Genomic DNA, 20,352 nt, shown 5'->3' with positions numbered 1-20,352 from the left:
CCCATCCTTATGTCCTTTACCTTCAAAAGCCAAGTCTGCCTTAAGTCAAGTCAAACCTTAAGTATGCCCTGAACTTAGTGATCAGATGCTCATTTCTATGACTGTCATTCCATAAAGTTGCAATAGCTATTTTTGAGCAATTGGTGCAGCATGCAAGTAGCTCCTGCACTGCACACTCAAAGAGCACAGCAGAAAAGTGACGGTGAAGAGGAAAATATTACTGCCTTTGTGCTTAGTGCATGAAAACAACCTAAAAACCAATGGAAAATGAGCTTTGGGTAGATTGTGACAAAGACAGTCAAAGTTCTTCAGATATCTGAAGATTTGGCTGTTTTGTACACGTCGTTAAAGCTCGATTACTATTTTCTGCTTCTTTTTATGATGCTATTTCCTTTCCAGAAAATAGCTTATGGAAGTACATTTTTGGAAGATCAGGCTGACATATTACTTAAAATACAAACTCAGTATATCCTAAAGACAAAAGATAATTTTCCCAAATGACACAGAAGTTAGTAAGGCAAACCCAAACATGTTAGAGCAAAAAACCCCAGAGTCTGACTTTCCATTGAGCTAGAACACATTTTGCTTGAAAAATATGAGAATCTTTGGTCTTCAAAACTATTTTTAAGTGCAAGTATATTTAAAAGCATTAAATATATTTATTCCAAGTACTTACACTAAACATTTAACCAAAGAATACTTCTTTCATTACCTATGATTTACAGATTTTTAATCAAAACAATTTCTTCAGGAAATGACAGAAAAGTTGAAAGCTTGCTAGTGTGTTTTCAAGACCTTCCACTTACACGTACTGCTGTGCTTTGAAATTCTCACTGCTTCAGCATGCCAGAACATTCATTCTGGGCCTAAAAACAGATGTGCTTGCTTTATCCTGCTTTTAGCTGCGCTATTAGCAGCTCAATTTTAGAAAGAAACAGCAGTGCAAGAAACTGTTTTCACATCTTTGTATACACATACAAAAAACCAGAGCTTTAGAAATTCCATGTAGAAAAGTTTATACACTGTACTTGTCCCACTGGTATCCCAATCCTAAACTAAGCAAAGCTTTAATGTGCTACATTCCCAAACAGATTGCATAGATTACAACCAAGCTTCTGTCGGCTTCCCAGCATGCTGACTGCGGGGACAGAGCCCCGTGGTGACCACTCGACAGGAATGAGGCCACGTCTCTCTCAAGGCTCTCTCTCTCTGCAGCCTCTGTTCACCACAAAGGAGTCTTTAACCTGCTCAGGAAATACAAAGCAGCTCTGCCTGGTGCTGTGTCAGACTGCCTCAGTCAATCTTCTCGACTGCAATGTCGGATTCTCTTTCCAAAAGACCTTCTCCTGCAGGAGACAGCCACTTCTCATTCCTGTTCTTACATAAATTATCTTTGCTAAAATTGTAATTTCAGCAACACAGAAATAAGCCCCAAATTTCGGCTAAACTATCAGAAAGTTTTTCTGGAGATCTTTTCAGAATAGATCCGTTTTCCATCTTGTGTGCACGCTCAAAGTCCTGCATCCAGGTCTCCCCTCTGCCAAAGGGACACAAACCCACCTCTCCTGCCTCACACCAGAATGCAGCAATTACTTAACAGCAGAGCACTCTGGAGCTCAGCCTGCACCAGTGACACACATTCACAGGACACAGGATATATTTATCTTCTGTTTTAACCTGCTTGTATAGGGAGACAATTGTTCCTTCTCTATGCATTTGCATCAATATTTAAAAGCATGCTGCACAAGGGGTAAAAGCTCTGGAATAGAGAAGGAAGACAACATACTAGCTGTAGTCTGAAAGAAAACCAGAGGGAACTGTATGTTCAAAAATACCCAAAGAAAAAAACTGGTGTTTTTCCATGTTTCTAACTACTAAACTACCTATGAAAACAGATGTAACTACCATCAACCTTTCATTCCCCTTTACCTGCTTTTGTTCAAGCATTTCACAATTTATTATAAATTTTCATCTTGCTGAGTAAAAAGGTACTTTCTTGTTATTATTAGGCTAAGAACATTGCTTCTCTCAGGTTTCCAATTCAGCAACCAAATGGAGAACAAGAATTACATCAGCTTGTATCCAATTTATTCCATATGCCTGGACTAAATGAAAAAGCCAACATAATGCTGACCTGGACAGCTGTGTAGCACTGAAAATATGTATTTTGTTTCCAAGATCAAAAAACGGTCCTCCCTGGTTTCACATGTTCAAATATGAGCAACAACTTTCTTTCTGAATCTCTGTGGCAAACCTTTCCTGCAAATGTTACAGCAATCTCTTCCCTGTACCACTCGACAAATTAAAAATGGGATTTCTCCCATCTTCTCCCATAACCTGTTCTATATATAGATCTTGCCTTCAGCCATCAGGTATAAATGCCTTCAGTGTGTAAGTGCTAAGATTTTTTGGGCTGAAGCCAGAAACAGGACTTCCTTTGTTTCCTACCAGCATCAAGTTCAGTTTTAGCTTACATTATCTTGCCAATGTATCCTTTTATACTAAAAGTTCTGCAGAGAAGCAGCAGCATTCTGAGCCCTTCTCTGAAATATGAGGTAAAAAGACCAAAATGATTAAACCCATGGTAGGTCCTTATGCCTAAAATAATGATAATTTTTAATGGCATTCCTGAGTCTTTGACTGAAATATTAATTCAATACGTTAGGACATGTCAATTTAAGACTCAAGGACTTTCATTGACACAAAAATAGAAACAAGAAAATCTTTCCATGGAAGCATTGCTTCAAAAATGCTATTTAAAAAAAATGAACCTTAATAAAATATTGCAATGAAATTGTAACAAATACATTCAAGATATGGCAATTTTGCTGTTTGTTTCCATTTGCAGGGTTGGGGGTTTTTTTATGCACCTACAGATGAATTAATTAGAGTATTTGTGCACCAATTTGCTTGTCAAAACAAAATCCAGTTGTATAGACAGAGCCTTTTTTAGGAAAAATCGGTTTTCAAATGACCCTAGAGTAAATGGGGCAAGTGACTCAAAAGCACACAAAACCATTTAAAAGGCTGTAGGAATGGTCAGACAGAACACAGCAGTTCACTGGTGTTATGGCTGCACAGAACTCCTCAGTCAGTTCAAAGAGTATCAAGCCAAGCATCAGAACACAGATGGTCAAGAATACACCTGTAATATTTAATCACTTCTCTGGTAGAAAACGTATCTACTATGTAACTCTAAATAAGGAATTACAAACGGGTTTAGCCTTCAGAACCGCTATATGTTGTAAAAGTTTATTATTGAAAAGAAACCAAGCTGAAAGTGATTAAAAGAAATTTTTCATTTGTGTGTGTTAAAGTGACTGGTAAATAGAGAGTTAAAGTTATCCATCCACCTATCTACCCACTTGCATATACAAAATTTATAGAAGAGCAATATCTTTTGCTTAACATTAGGATTTTTTTTATACCTATTCCAACTGCAAACTCAAACCAAATTATATCTTTCCATATATGTTCTAGAAAAGTATTTGTAGCTTACATGAAACCTAAGACTAGATCTAGCAATAGACCAACTAAAGCCCCCATGAATAAATGACAAAAATTTTGATAAAGTACCAAGAAGCAAGCTACTGATCACAAACTTTGAAAAATCTATCAAAACCTCACAGAACATTCCAAACATTTTTCCTTCTTTGAACACTGTAAAAATAACAAGAATTTGCATAAAACAATATGAGAAAGCAGTTCAGAAAGCTACACAAAATACACCAAGTCCATAAAAAGACATGGCAATTTCCCTGACTGCAGTGATGCTCCCTGACAGCGAGGGAGCCGAGCTGCTGCAGTCCCCTCCTTGCTCCTGCCAACCTGAGACTTTTTTTAGAAAGCCAGAAACAAAGGCAAGTCTCAGTTCTGGAAATGATTCAATAGAAGTGAAATCTCTTCACTATGCCAATTTAAAACAGAAAATTAGAAGACTAGCAAATTAACTACGGGAAGAACATAAGAAAGACTCCTGCAGTTCATCTCTGAATTGTTTTTAAATGTTTAACAGCCACGAGTATTTAAGAAGTACTGCATTTGTACTTTAAGGACCTAAGGAACACAGATAAGTAGGTTGGAGCTGTCTGCAAATAACATAATGCAGGTCAATATAAAATGTTTGAGCAGCTACTACAATAAAAGCTCCTACTAAGTACATTTTACAGGGAAAGCAAACACCACAGGAATAGCATGGCATTTCCAGTAATTAGAACACGAAGCATCTTCCCCTACCCCACGTTTAATTATTTGATTCTAAACAAAGAAAGCTGCTGGTGATCAAGGGTTTAAAAAAGGACATACCAAACCAAAGATAATGCAGGCACTCGGCTTTTTTTTTCAAATACTGGCACGAGTATAAAGGCAGACTTCAAAAATGCATTAATATGAAAAGGCACAGAAGACAAACATTTCTATTTATAACAAAATGCTCTTAGTTACTTGAAACTACAGAAGCCCAGCTTTGTGAGTTGAGCTATTTTGCTTCTGCCATCTGGTCTGAAAGAGAACCATGAATATACCTTTCAGACTTTATTAATACATGGACAAGTAAAATACAAGCATGAAATAATTTACCCATAGCAAGCAGAATCTGACTCAGCAGTTTGCATAACTCCAGAAACACAGTGATGGAATGTTAAATATAATTTGTACCTTGCATAATGCTGCTTTAACAGACATCTAGGTTAACAGCAAAACAACGTATTTACAAATCCACTTAATTTTGAGCACTATAAACAGTATAAAAATCAATTAAAAATGTGTTTCTTGGTAGAATACTCATAGTACAACTACAGGCAAAGGGTTTCAAGAATTTTTATATTTAAAGTAGAAAATACACAATGTCTTGATTGGGTTTTTATATGACACATTAGAGAAGGAAAAAAGGGATCTGTACTCACAGTGTTTGAATTCAAATTTTCATAAAATACAGCTCCAGTAGGATACTTCAAATAACTGATAGGAAGCAAACTACTATTCCCCTTACCTAGATATATTGTTGAAGCTGAGGAACAGACGCTGGAGACAGGGCAAAGTATCCACATCTTTCTAGAAAGAAGAGATAGGCATAAATTCAGCAGCTGAAACTGTCTTTTGAGCCTCTTTACTTGGCCTGATGAAATGCTTTCATTTCTAAATGCTGTAACCTTGCTGCAACATTGATTTCTGTTGAACGTGCAGCTCCATCTCTCCCTAATGCAGACTGCAAGGGAGTGTTTCAGTGCAGATCCCACTCTGCAGAACACGCTGCATCACTTGCAAAGCAAATGATGTTAAGGAAAAGGAGGATATGGCTGCTGCTGCTTTCTGAACAGGCTTTTGGGAAACAAGCCAAGGTGCTGTCTCAGCATTTAAGCTGCAGGATAAACAACCTTTAAAAAAAAAAAAAAAAAAAGAAAAAAGCTCGCTGAAATAAGGTTTCTGACAGCAGTGCAATTAGCACTGCCAAACAGCAGTGACTCTCCAGTCAGAGAATGATCTGAAGGACTCTGTCACCTTTACAATTCACATTTAAAAGAAGGTATGAGTTTACAGAGTAAGAAACTCAAAACTTAATATTGCCACTAAATGCCTTTGCAGAAAACCTCCAAATAGTAAATAGCTGAAATATTAGTAAGGTGAAACATAGCAAGTAAGATCAAAATTCATTTATGAAATATAAATCCATATCAGACAGCACAGTCTGCAGGGATTCACAAGCCATTCACACCTAACCCCTCAGTTCTAAGTCTGCATCTCCTTACCCTTGAAACCAGAGGACACAAACCTGGGAAAGGAAAGGAGCATCAGAGCTCTGTCCTGATTTTAGCCTACAACTCTTCCTCCCTTCATCAGATTTCTGACATGTTCACATAGCAGCCCAGAACAGTTCATTCCAAACAGGTAAACAAAGGCAGCTCAAACAAACCCTGTAGCTCTCATTAATGAAACACTAAATCTAAGCTAACAAAGCTGCTGAGAGTCACTGCTGGGTATGATGAGTAGGGCTTCTGTGATCAAGTCTGCAGTGGTAAAACTCAAAACTCCTGGTTCAGAGCTGTCCTGAACCTCCCAGGTCAGACCACAGAGACAGAGCTCACAACAGGGGTACATTCAGGTATCCCCCCTGTCCCTAAGGCTACTTGGTGGCGCTGCCTAAAAGGGTGGGCACACATGATACAGGTGGATACAACATGAAGACAGGCATTATAGGGCTGTGCACAGTAATGCTTAAGCAGCAATGATTTCAGTAATCACCGGGGAACACAAAGTAATTACCCCTCAAGACAAATTTCATAGCATGATGGGTCGCTGTGCTGTAAAACGTTGCAAGTCTCATTGGTGTGACAGGAAACACTAGACAGGATTGCTAAAAAAAAAAAAAAAAACAAAAAACACCACCAAAAAAAATCACCTCCTGCTACTTCAATTTTTATACCAAATCTTATAGTGATGTGGACAGAGGGCAGGAGTTCTTTCCTGAAAAAATAGTGAACACCTTGACCAGTCCTCCTTCAAGCCCAAGATCAAGCTGCAGATGACAAAACCCAAAATGCTAAATTCTTAATACCACAAAGCAAACAAGTACGTCAGTCTTTCAAAGAAAAATATAGATAATCTTCCTAAGAGAAGCCCTAACTCACAACTGGATGGAAAATAAGTAGGTATTTCATAACTCATGGAATGCATAGATCTGTGCTTTTGATGCCATATGAGAGCCTGTAATCGTTTATTCTGTTTGCTATCCTCCTGAACAGCCAGGCTCTGAATATACTTCAGTCCTGTAAGATGCTTCTACTACAAACCAAGCCCCAGGACTGCCTCTGCAAATCCTACAGCTTTGAATCAACTACAGTTCATCCTTACAAAAATAACTACTTATGATTCACAGATTTTCAGTCCGTAGTGAAAAGCTCAAAGACAAAAACCAGTCCCTAAATTGGTAGTCCAAGGCCAGTGGATTGTAAAGGATGGTTGCATATTTAATTCCTCAAACCAACTGCAACCCAAAGTTGGATAACTTTGGTTATCCAATGCAGTAAACTGCAGAGGGCAGAGAGTTCAGTATGGAACCTTATTTTATTTGACAAATGAGATCATCATCTTTCCTACACAAAAATAATACACTTAGGGCAGGTCAAAGGGAGGTATGTGAAAAATAAGAAAGGTTCACCAAAAAATGCAAAGTTATTTAAATAAGATTTTTTAAAAATTATTTTAGAACAGCAATTTCTTTTTAAAATTGTGTTTAGATTCTTTAATTTGAAGGAATAATCAAGTTTTAAAAGCTTTATACTTAATAAGAATTGTCACAGTAACTGAGTAACTAAAGCACAGTAACCAAGTTCTTTTCATGAGCTTAGGAGTGAATATTTTGCAGCTAAGTGCTACATCATAACAATATCATGATTAAAATATCTCCTCCACCTGCACAGTCAACCACATGAACTTCAACTTCATCTCAAAGAAATATAGTCCCCCTTCCTCAGCTACTCCAGTGCTCCAGAAATAAACTATCTTGGATATTCTTTCTATAGAATTATATATTTCTTTCCATATTTCTGCATTTTTAGTAATTTCCTATTGCAGCAGAATCTGAATTTCCATACAAAAGAAACGTAGTTTTCATTTTAAAAAACAAACAAAACCCCCAAATGTAAGTAAAGAAATACATGCACATCATTGTACACATACAAAAAGAATTTTTCATTAAGAAAAAATATTTTATTTTATGAGCCATATTTACTTAAGAGTTTTAGACAGTATAATGTGTCCAAAACTTAAACACAGAGTTAGTGCCATACTTGTTAAAATTCCCATTCAATGAAAAATAAAACAATCAACACGCACAAAACTGTATTTCATTAGAATTTAATCAGAGTAAAAACGCAAAAAGATACCGACAAAAAAAATATTCAAAAAAAACCCCACAGGCCAACAAGCAAATGAAATATTTCACTGAAGAGAACATCATCTTCTGAAACACTGTCTCTGCCAGGAAACACTAAAACATTGAGATACAGCACAGAGTCCAAGTCCCAACGTCACTAATTTAAATTTCATGCTGACTCTCTACTTGTGACAGCAGAAAGTACAAGTTGCACCTGAGAGGACTGAAAAGGCAGAAGCTACAAGCAAAGAGAATTCAAGGTAACATCACTGACACACGGGAAGGCACAGTGACAGAATCAGCAATGAGCAGAAATTTCTTATTTTTGAGATGTAAAAATAATTCCTATTTGGCAAACAGCAGAAACTCAAGAAAAGCTCAACAGCAACAGGGGACCAGGAACTAAAAGAATTATGCAGGCCAGAAAAAGGTAGCTATCTAAGCAAGCTGTTTTATTTTAAAAAGCTCTTGTTTGAAGAATCCGTTTGTCATACCTGAACTACAACTCAAATTGCAAAGTGAAAAGCTTAACTTTTAGAACATGAAGACTTAAAATGCTGGGTTAAAGCCTCCATTAGAAAAGTCTGCTCTTACAATCAATACCTGTTCTTGCTGTATTTGCCCCAGCAACATTCTAAAGTTGAAATTTAAATGATCTTATAGCTTAGCTAACCTACAGAAATCGAGATGGTTTGTTTCTAGAACATGAACTTGTATGGAAGAGTATTTAAATTTGAAATTAAAACCACAAAGCGTTTTCAACATCTCTTCCCCCCTCCCCAAGGAACATCACGAGCTTTCAAGATTTGAAATACTCCAAGTCATCATAGAATCACATCATAGTTTGGGGTTGGAAGGGAACTTTAAAGGTCATTTCAGTCCAGTCTCTCTGATCACATTTAAGAAAATAATACCAAAAGTGAATGTGTTTGTTTCACCTTTATGTTGTAGAATTAAGTTCTGCAGCAGAACAATATAAGGAACACAATACAAGGAAACATAAAACGTCAAAAATCTGAAACACTGATGTGGTTTAAACAAGTTAGAGTTTTTGCGCATTTTGTCAAAAACAAAGAAAAGGAAATGAAAAAGAAAAAAGAGAATGACAAGAGTTTTGCTCCTTACTATAGCAGAGACTTGATTGTGACGGAGGTTGAGCTCTGTGAGTGAATCCAGTCCATTCAGGTTTTCTACAACAGTTAGGAGGTTTCTGGCAAGGTTTAACACTCTCAGTTCACTTAAATGACCGATGTTTTCTATTTTAGCAATCTGTCAGAGATATGATAAACATGGACACTTTTTCATATGGATATAAAATCATATATATACATGGCACAGGCCTTTTCTAGAAGTATACATGAACTCTCAGATTCATACAATAGTGTGCCTGTGTTTCTCTAAACCATGATACCCACAGGTCCAGAACAAGTATTTTTCTTGCCATCCTGCAGTAAAACTCAGTCAACGTTTCCTTCTATCCCAACAGAAATCAGAATACTTCAGCTGTGCTGCTCTGTAGCAGCAACCCCGAAGACATGAAACCAAGACAACACTGATGGCATCATAGTATGCCAAGAATGGGGGAATTTTGTGCATGGCTGAGCCTTAATTTGTCTGCAAACACATTCAATTATCTTCCTGGGATTGGCAAAGGGAGGGACCTAACAAAGACTGAACTACAGTAAACAGGCAGCTGGCAGATGCTTGTTTTCATACTTAACACCCTATTTTAAAGACTCAGGTGATAATGATAAAGAAAAAAAAAAAAAGAGCAATAATAGCTAATGATCCTTTATTTTAGTTTTTATTTCTAGAAATACCGTTGTATTTTACAGAGGTATTAATCATTGTTCTGATGATTCAGTATGGGTTTGTTTCCTGCTGTTAATATTTCCCAGTGATCCGCACATGGCTCTCTAGCCAGCTAATTATTTCTCATGGTAGTGCGTGTGCTGTCCTCCAGCACCTATGCAGAATTTATGCCTGACCTGCACACAGGGACAAGCAGGACAGCCACTGCACAGGGGACATGCCTATGGTACTCTGAGTGAAACCCATGCTGGGTGGCAGAAAGAACACAGCAGGTTTTCCTGTGGAAAATTCTTGAGCAGCCACAAGGTTTTGGCAGTGCAAAGAGCTACCAACATGTATCATCCCCTGCCAGAATTAGCATCTCTGCCCCAGTGTAAGCCCCCTTTAGCACCCAGTGCCCAGGCACACCGTTCCTCCCCCAAGAGGCCAGCAGTGCCCAGTAAAGCAGTGCCTGGTGTCACAGACATGGAACCTCCTGCTGCTTTACACCAGGGCAGGCCTGGCCATGCCGGTCTGCAGAAAGTGTCTAGCAACTCCTGGAACAGAAGAGCTAAGGCAGCCATTATTTAACACCTGGGGAATGTCCCATTTTGTTGGTAATCTCCATATATCCATACACATATACCTGTACATGTACGTCTGTGAGTGGAATATTCTGCTATAAGAAATATTTCAGCAATTTCTCAATTAAAAAGCAGACTAAAGTAGATAGCAAGACCAAAATTAAATAACTTCTCCTTTGATTCAAGGTGCTTAAACTTTTGATTCAACTGCTAATTAAACTATTAATTTACACGTATTTTATACAAAAATATTACAGCAAGAGAAATAGAAAATACCACGATTTAAAAGAACAAATTTATACACAGAGACCTTTAAAAGCAGCCCCAAGAGCAGACAGTTGGCATGAAGAGCACAGACCTCTGCTGATATCTGCCCAGCTAGAATTACAGGCTAGAATGTTACAGTCTATAATATTAAGCCTGGTATTTCACTACTATTGCAAAGATCATGATTTCATCAGCAACATATAGAGATACTCTTTACCACTTTGCTAAGCTTTAGGATTAGCTCTACTGAATTGCCTGTTTCAATTATGCATACACACACGAAGGTACACCAGCTGTTCATATGGACTATTAGGTAAGAAATCATACAAGCTATTACCACTTCTTATAGTTAACCTAGTGTATTTCCAATACCTTGTCTATAACTAGTACACAGGATTTGATTGTTCAGTGTCCACCTGGGATTACTGGTAACATACAGGAGATACTGTACATAATTAACAATGCTCAATGATTATTGCCCTTTTGCTGAACATCACTGAGATTAGTCTGGCTCCAATTCTCTGATCTGTTGTTTAAATGGCTATATTCTTGAACATGAGAAACCATTATTTTGAAGTTCTCAAAGCCAATTATGTTGCTGAAGTCTGTTCTCCAGAAATTTACTATGTAGAAGAAATACCTTTAAAGATAGACTAGAAGGCTACCAAAAATAAAAATCCCACAAATTTAAATAAAGGAGCTCCCTCATTCAGTGTTATGTAAGTTAACAAGAGCAAAACCCAGCCCTCAAAACAAGGCACTAGTCCACTAAGATGTGTCCCAAACACAGCATTTCTTCCCTCCGTTTCTTCACTATGCCCTCAAAAATAGCTAATATTAAGGATGGCAGATCGTGTTTTAAATTTTGAATTCCTAAAAGACAGGGAAAGAAAAACACTTAAGCAGGAAAGCTTGCTTATCTTTGAACTAGAAAGGAAGAGAAAGATAATTATTTATGGAAGATAAGTTCACAGTCTTTATTTAGTATTTACATGAAAAATACACTAAACCTACCAAAAAAGGAAATAATTGACTCAACTTCCAAACATTTGTGCCTTTCACATCCACATTTATGATGAAAACATTTTGAAGACCAAAATAACTTACTAAACTCCAAGCTTTAATGTTAGTTCCTGACACAGGGTAATTTGTTACATTCTCTGGATCAAAGTAAGCCTATCATTATGAAGGTGATCCAGCAACAACCACCCCAAAACTCCTGGTAAGGTTGCAGTTAATGTCAAGAGAGTTACACAGATACCCAAAAACAAAAAAAAAGGTCAGATCTACATCACAATCACTCGTAAAAATTGTGCGAGACATGTTTAATTTTCATTAGTGATTCCTTCATTTGTGCTGGGCAAGTGTGCTGACTGCCACAGCTGCACCATTAGTCTGTGAGTGTTTTCATCAAACACATAACCCCCCTGCAAATTTCCAACAGCAGTACAAAAAGGATTGTGTTGCTCAAACAAACACTTGTGAATGAAGATGTCTGGAGACGGCCAAGACTCCAGTGCCATCACCTGGTCCTGGACTGCCTCTGTCACTGCACAATGTGCACATTGTTCAACTACCAGGACTCAAAGCAGCCACAAACGTATTGCATCACTTATAACAACAAGTCCCTGCAGTGCCAACTTGTCTTTTTCTTCTCTTTCACATGTATGTAGGGAATCTGGTTCTGTCAGACCACCAACACTAGAAACAGCAATCAATCATACCTAAAAATTTTATAGCAGTTCTAAGGCTGTGTTACTTTAACCACACCACAACTGCTTGTGGTAGGTTACTGTTGTGTAGGTGTGAGTGCCATTATACTCAGCTAACTCAGCATTTTAATCACTGTAGCCTTCCTGTAGTACAGGAGACTGGTATAAAGATTAAAAATAAACATCACGACACCTTTTATTAACTTACTGATTTCTGTGACCTCAAGTACTGCAGAACTTGCCAGCCGTTCTCTCACACGAAAAATACTTTGGTAAAAGACACAGCAAATACATGACATTTACACAACAAACATAAGCAGTGAAGTTATTGTACTGCACCTGATTTCCATGAAGATCTAAAACATCAAGGTTTTTTAGGTTCTCCAGATTTGAGATCTTCTTTATTCTGCAAGATTTCAATTATGACAATTATTTGTAATATTAGATTAAAAGTATCTCTTATTTTCCAGCCAATACAAAATTAAGCCTTTTTTCCTGACTAACAAGAGTAACAGAAAAATAACAAAATTTTGAACCATGAAAAAAAAGCCCTGATAAACGAGCATGACTTTATCACCTTCCTTTCTGACTGTCAATAATTAAATAGCAGCAGAAATTATGTGGCTCTTCTAGAAAGAAGAAAAGGATGGAATACTTGCTCCACTAGAAACCAAAGTCAACAACTGCCTTGTCTTAAAACTTCTCTGCCCTGTCATATTTTGTCAGACTCCAGACCCAGGCTATTACACACCCAACAGCATCATCTACTGGCTGATGACATTAAACATGTGTATTAAGTATTTGCTTTGAGAGTAATCAAAGATCACACACAGATCAAGGCAAAAGAAAATTGGTAACAGCTCTGTCTGACAAGTAACCACTCACTCACGAGGAGGCCAAGTCCTGACTACCTCAACACCACACTTCTAAGGTAAACTGCACTCAGGGTGGTCATGATAAGGAAAATAATTCCTCAAAGCACTTTAAAATTGTAGTACCCACACCCCAACATTTTAATATAAATAAAATTGATTTCTACAGGTGAAATTTTTAATACAGAAGCTCTTAGCTCTAGAAACATGCTGCACTATGGAAACTCGTCAGTTTTGAATACAGGCTGAATTAAGAGGTAGATTCTTTATAATCTGCACGTAACTGAAATCTGGTCAACAGTTCTCACTTTACTGAATATAATGAAGAAATTTTAAAAAGTCAAAGCACAACCTTTAGATGTGTGAGCAATTCCACAGACACATGTATTAAATTATTAAAATTAAAGGCAACAGGACTAGAAGCAATAAATAAGCATTAAAATCCATGACTAATCTGTCTGGTATTTTTCCCCAGCTAAATATATCAGGCAGAGATGCTTTTTATAGGTTATAAATAATCAATGAATACTACGTTTGATCTGAAAAGACATTCCACAACATGCCACACAAATCTAAGAACAAATATTTAATAATTAGTCAGAATAGAAGATTAGATGGAAACCTGTGAAGTACTTTGGCAATGTTGCTTAAATTTACTAAGAAAGGAAGTTTTGAAGAACATGACACATAAAATCTGTGTGTTCACTCAGTGGGATCCCTGACACTTAGCTAATCTTAGGGCTGGTCTCACTGGTATGACAGCAATATCCCAAACTGAAAACTGTAACAGAACAATGGGAAATCACAGTTGTTACACCATAGGAAGTAGAGAGCCTTAGTTAGGTTTTATTCTTTTTACCTGTTCTTTCCCAACAGAAGGACTCTCAGGGATCTCAGAGTTGAAACCCCACTTATCTCTTCAATCTGATTATCATATAAATCTAAGAAAACAAGATGGTGAAGATTAGAAATATTTTGGATACGAGTTATAAAGTTATGCTGGAAATTCAAAAGACGAAGGTGATCTTCCCCATCAATAATTGGGCACACTGTCAGTTTTTGCCTGGAAGAAAAAAGAAAAAACAGAACACAGAAGTAAGTAACAAATCAGTAATCCACCTTCTGCTCACCCACTCTGCACAGAGAAAAGTATATTATCTTGGTTAAAGTAGCATTAATTAGGTTTGCTAATTAAATTCTGTAGTTAAAGCAGAAAAGCCTATTTATTAGAATAATTAACCTGAAAACATGGGAGAAATACTTCCAAAACTTTCTGAACACCTCTCCTCTCAGAGATTTGCTTGTTACATAGAATCTACATGGAAGCTTTGTGTTGTGACCACACTAAAATTCCAACAGATGGAGCCTCACAATCTGTTAAGTTTTTCTTCAGCTATCACACACAGCCTGTTCAGATCAGAAATCTGCCTGCCTGAGATGACTGCTGTACGAATATAACCATCACAAGGACGCTCACAGAGAATTTCTCCATGGGACACAGTTCTTCTCTCAAAAACACACCCATACAAAACCCAACAACCCAAGCCCACCAGTGACTGCAGCATTAGTGGGGCACTCCAGACCAGGGCCCTGAGGCTCTGGCCCATGTGCTCTGTCACCCTCTCACCTTTCCAGGGTAAGTCTATCTGAGTTCAGGATTTTTTCTTCAGCAGTACGTTGCAATACAGGAAATGTTATTGATGAACTGCTCCCAAAATTCGTGTTATCTATTGGAAAATCATACAGAGAACATATGAACTACTTCTCTGTAGATGCATGCCACGAACTACAAGTGATAAAACAAAATTTTCTTTCTTATCAAAAGTAAAGCATGAAAGTACCTTTTGCCTCCATTCAGTACTATGATTTATCAATTTTCTCTCCTGATATTATTTGTATAATAATAACATATTAATAACAACAACATAATAGCAATAAACATAAGACCAGAAACTTAAAAATCATTCTGCAACATGACAGGATGGCAGTAAAGTGACTTTTTTTTCTACTGTCATCCTCCTAAAGACATGCAAAAGATCCCTATTGCTGCTCTTCCATTAAAGAAAGATTTATAAAAAGCATTCATTTAAATGCCTGTATTATATATTTGATAAATATTTCTAGTGGTTTCCTGACACTGGTCTACTGACCCCTCTTAACACTCAAAGGGAGCACTAGGAAACACCTTTGGTAAGGCGCCCAGTAAGAGAGACAGACTAATGAGAAGTTTCCACTGTTACCTGAAGCCTGTGAACTAAAAAATGTGGCTGTTTTGTAGGGCTCTGGATTTTGTAAGGGTGTGAATAAAAGCCTCCCCAAGTCCTGATTAAGAACTTGTACTCTGCTTCAACACCAAACCAGGAAATTCTGTGAGACTGGATGGTACTGGGAAATAGAGCTGCTGATTACGCACCAAAGGACTTCATGCTCTTTGGTCTCCTGTGCAGGGAACAAAACCAAACTGCAGACTTACATCTACTCCATGAGTTGTAGAGTATCCTCAAAAGTCAACCCATTCTGAATGGCTGCTGGCCTTCATTTTTTACCAGAATGAATAAAGAGTTGCCATGATAATGAAATTGATCTTCTATTCACACCAATCACAGGCAAGCAACAGCAACAAGGCAAGAAATGTTGTTTCAAGTCTCTTCCAGTTAGCAGTGATTTCACCAATATCTTGCTTTGCAAAACCAAGAGCACTCAAGCACAAGAGAAAAACTATCTCTTAATATAATGGTTCTAAATTAGACACTAATTTTGTCTAAATATATTAAAATGCTAAACATCCAGTAAAACGTTACTTTAGACAACTGCGTGGCTATTGAGGGAACAGTAGGACACTTGATAGGTTGTGGCTTTGTAGGTAGAACAAAAAATTAGAACAAAAAATGCTCTTCCATGACAGGGAAAAAAAAAAAGGATTAAAAAAGCCAGAGAGTGGGTTCAGGACATGATGTAACAGTAATTACACTGAATTACTGTAGCCAAGTAGGAAACACTGTCACTCTTACAATCTTTCTTTACTTGTTAAATAATAAAACAGATACAATCAAACCCAACCCTATTGAACATTACCTTGTCTTCCTGAGTAGTTTTTTTCCAGATCATGCTGCAGAAGTCTGTTGTGGAAAGATGACTGTTCTTTATTTATCCTGAATTCAAACTGTAACACAATATTATAGAGAAATGTTAGAGGTTTCAAATGCAAAAAATGTCTTTACACAGACAAACACAGCCTTAGTACTAAGAGCAGTTCTCAGGAATTTCTACAAATGCTTTGACAAAGAGAGAAGAAATAATTTCTCCAGTAAAAGGTGTATTCATTCTTTTAAGACTCTACAACTAAAAAGCTTCAGCTGGTTGAAACCAAAATGAAAATGTAAATTACCAGTACATTTATATGCAGTTTACTAAATGAATAAAAAACAAACCCCACCCTGTGAGGAGAGATGTATAGATAGAAGATCAAGAAATCAAATATATATGAAGTTTATGGCAGGCTATAGTACAACACCTTCTTTTTATTTTAAGCTTTAATAGGATGAAATAAATTAACAAAATACTATCAAATACATTAGATATTGAGATATTTTAAGTCAACAGATGAGTACTGAAAAGGTAATCCCTATTTGAAAGCATACAAATTTGTATCATACAACTACATTAGTTAATATAACTATCCAAGAAAAGGTAATAATTACTGGTTTGGTTTTTTCTGGTATTGACGAGGCCTGGATGACCAGCTGGAGACCACAATTATTAACCTGCAAATTAGAAGAAAATGAAACTAAATTCTACATTTCTCAGAAATATCACTACAATTGTTGATTGCAATATTGATATTGCATATCAATACAATCGCTTTTTAAATGATAAAGCTATTTTCCACAGCAAAATCTGCCAAGAAACGAATATTTTACAAAGTATTATGAAGAATACATCACAGCTCCAAGCAACACTAAATTTTTAGTTCACAAAAAACACACCGGTTTTAGTTTTAAAAATACACTGAAAGCGTTACTTCCATGAGGATACAACCCAGTACGAAGAAAACAAGCGTTTATATTTAAATATGCCTTGTGTTTTAAAAAGGCACAACATGCTGGTCTTCGATTTCTGTGACAAACCCGAAGCGTCTCACAGGAGCGCCGAACCAAAGGGCTCATCCATGCACCTCCCAGCACTGCACAAACGATGTCGGGGAGCTGCCAGCGCCCGGCAGCCCCAGCCCCGGCGGCACCTACCGCTGCGGGCGCGGCCCTCGGGCCCCGGCCGGGGCGACCTTTGCTGGGCACCATGGCCCGCTGCCCCTCGGCTCCGCACGGCCCCGCACGGCCCCTCGGCTCCGCGCAGCAGCTCCGCGCGGCTCCTCCGCTCCGTTCCGCCGCGCGGCTCCTCCGCTCCGTTCCGCCCCTCGGCCCCAGGCAGCCGCTCAGGGCCCGGCAGCCGCTCAGGGCCCGGCAGCCGCTCAGGGCCCCGCAGCCGCTCAGGGCCCCGCAGCCTCAAGCGGCCCCTCAGGGCACCGCGACCCCAAACAACCCCGCAGTCGCGCACGGCCCCGCGCCGCCCCCGCCCTGTCGGAAATGGCTCCGCCGTTACCGCGGCGACCGCGGCTTCCGCCCCGCCCGCCGTCTGGGGCGGCACCGAGGGGCGGGAAACCGTGAGGGGCGGGAAACCGTGAGGGGACGGGAAACCGTGAGGGGACGAGAAACCGTGAGGGGCGGGAAACCGTGAGGGGCGGGAAACCGTGAGGGGCGGGAAACCGTGAGGGGACGGGAAACCGTGAGGGGACGGGGACGGACGGACGTAGCGCTCTGTGTCGTCCTGCTGTGCCCGGTGTCACCCCCACCCAGCTTCCCTATAGTAAAAAGCCGCTATTATGATTGTATTTTTCTGAATTCTACAAGCAAGTGGCTGCGTGTGAAAACCCGTGTGAAACCCGTGTGAGAACAGGGCGAGAAGCTGGATGCTTCCTGCTGTGCCTCGGGAAGTTGCCTTCTGTGGTCACAAAATATGACGATCACTGAGGTGACAATCAACCTGTGCGAGCTCCTGGTGCTGATCCCTCAGCAGCTCCTGGAGCCCGGGAGCTCCACTGATGCATAGGGGACGCTTTGAATACACACATCAGGAAATTAGTGGTTAGAGAAGCAACGGTGTGGCGGCCAAGGTGTGTGGAAGGGCTGTGGATTGCCTCATGGTGTTTTCCCCAGCCAGAATCATGGAATCATCAAGGCTGAAAAAGACCTTTAAGATGATCAAGTCCAAATGCAACCAGCACTGCAACTGTAACCCCTAAACCACAAACCGCATGATCCAATGCAGATCCAGACGCTCTTCAACACCTTCCTATAGGCTTCCAACAGCCTATTCCAATGCCTGGCCACACAAATAAATAAATATTCCAGGTTTAGCTTCTTGTATTGCCATTTTAGTTTCCATCTGCTGAAAGGTTGACAGAAGAATAATGTAATTACAGCATATTTTGTGAGAAATACGAAGTATGTGGGGGGTTTGTTTGGTTGGTTGATTGGTTGGTTGGGTTTTTATGGTATGTAGACCATGCTGTACCAACAATAAATGCACCATAAGAAATCTGCAGATTTTGGTCATGCAGTTGAGGTTCACGGGTTTAGGATGTTTACTGGGTACCAGTGAGCCATGGGTTTTCCTCTAGAGGACTTGTCTACATTAATATGTTTAGTTTTAAGTTCTGCTATGTTTACAAATACTGCTTTATCTCTACTGGAAGTTAAGCGTTATAGAGCAATGTTACATTAAAAGAAAAACAAACCAAACAAACCCCAAAAACATTAGCCTGGTGATTTCAATGGAGATCTAATCAACACAGTGATTGAAATTACATCAGTCTTCATCTGGCCAAAGGCCAGTTCTGTGCTGTGGCCACTGGCAGAACAAATAAACACATCTAGTGTCCTTTGATGTAAAATCAAGTTCCCTTAACCTTGACAGAAAGATACATCAGATCAACTGAAGGGTCTCCCTCAAATATCATTTTGGTTAGCTGTAGCACCAAATAGTTCTTTGTTCATACTCCTGACCTTGTTCGTGCCCGGGGAGGCAAACAACTTCTCTGAACTCATACAAAATATGACCCACAGTCCCTGTCTATATTCTTGCCTAGAATGTGTAATTTGTGTTTGTATTTCTGCATCCACTGAAATAAATAGCAAAGTGACGCCTTACTCAAGACATATTACAGAATGTTCCATTAGCAGAGAACTAGAGATTTGGTTAGTGATGCTTGTAAGCATATTTCGTAAACAAAATACTTTATTGCTTAAGGCACATTTAAAAAACAGCCACAGCCTGAGGCAGGGCAGTCTCACAATGTGTCCATGCCAGCAAACCTGACTCATGAGGACTGTTTGCCACAGTGATGAGAAGAACTGGCCCTGAGTGCAGTCTTTTTGTCCATCTACATTTTTAAGAAGAAAATATTGAAGCGATGCAGACATAAACAAGGATGCCACAAATGAAGTTGTGACCTAAAGATCATTTAGCAGTTTGGGTACAGACGGTATTGAAAAAAAGATCTTCCGTGAGTGAAGAATGAGTATTTACGTGGTAAATTGAAAAGCTTTTGATTCTAATATTTAGTACACGAATGCTAATTTCACTTTAGTAGCTGAAAGAGTCCACTGAAATATAGTGCAACAGTCTTAAGCTCAAAATAATCACTGCCTAAGTGTTTCAGAAGAAGGGCCTCTATCTTAATAAGTTCTTAAGGGGGAATTTTTTATTCTGTGTAAGTGCCATGCAGAACTATAGAGGAGACTCCTCTGCGAAACCAACACGTATCCAGTCATGTCCTTGTTCGCTAGCATATCTTATTTCCAAATCTCAGCCTCGGCATTTAAGCCACACTTACCCCAGCGAAAACCTTTCTGACTTTCATAAAACGCAACGCTCTGGGCAGGGAGCAGCGGCAGAGCGCCAAGGCTGTACCAGAGGAGAAGCTGAGACGCTGCTTTGCGGCGAGGAGCCCGTTGTTTTCTGATGTAACAAAAGCAGTCCTTGTTCAGCCGTCAAGGAGAAGGACTCCTCGGCTGCCCGGCGGGCCCGGGGGCGGCATGGCTGGAGGAGGGTCGGACCCTCCCGCTGCCGTGCGGGCGCGCCGGGGGAGTGGAGCTGGGAGCGCCGCCCCAGCGGGAGGGGACGGGGGGAGACAGGAGGGGAGGCGGCCGGGCGCTGTCGCAACCCGAGGCATCGCTGGTGTCGCGGCGGGCTGA

General features: G+C 39.3%; 1 protein-coding gene across 6 annotated transcripts in view; it reads right to left on the bottom strand.

Annotated features, from left to right (window-relative positions):
• The window catches only part of LRRC49 (leucine rich repeat containing 49), a 41,497-nt gene extending 21,250 nt beyond the window's left edge, over positions 1 to 20,247 (bottom strand). For 2 of the 6 annotated variants that reach the window (XM_040077774.2, XM_040077777.2), the window contains exons 1-8: positions 17,344 to 17,432; positions 16,801 to 16,863; positions 16,175 to 16,262; positions 14,727 to 14,826; positions 13,959 to 14,162; positions 12,567 to 12,633; positions 8,999 to 9,142; positions 4,991 to 5,052 (exon numbers count right to left, since the gene is read on the bottom strand). In XM_040077774.2, coding sequence (XP_039933708.1) covers positions 4,991 to 5,052; positions 8,999 to 9,142; positions 12,567 to 12,633; positions 13,959 to 14,162; positions 14,727 to 14,826; positions 16,175 to 16,262; positions 16,801 to 16,863; positions 17,344 to 17,397 — 782 coding nt within the window. In that variant the 5' untranslated portion in view covers positions 17,398 to 17,432. Of the gene's footprint in view, positions 1 to 4,990; positions 5,053 to 8,998; positions 9,143 to 12,566; positions 12,634 to 13,958; positions 14,163 to 14,726; positions 14,827 to 16,174; positions 16,263 to 16,800; positions 16,864 to 17,343; positions 17,435 to 19,991 lie in introns of those variants that run through there. The other 4 variants (XM_040077775.2, XM_040077773.2, XM_040077778.2 and 1 more) reach the window with 4 other exon arrangements.
• Positions 20,248 to 20,352: the final 105 nt, after the last annotated feature.

The sequence above is a fragment of the Hirundo rustica genome, chromosome 13 (assembly GCF_015227805.2).
Source record: "Hirundo rustica isolate bHirRus1 chromosome 13, bHirRus1.pri.v3, whole genome shotgun sequence".
NCBI classification, from domain to species: domain Eukaryota; kingdom Metazoa; phylum Chordata; class Aves; order Passeriformes; family Hirundinidae; genus Hirundo; species Hirundo rustica.
The sequence above is the reverse complement of the archived record's forward strand: the minus strand, read 5'-3'. Positions and strand labels throughout refer to the sequence as shown.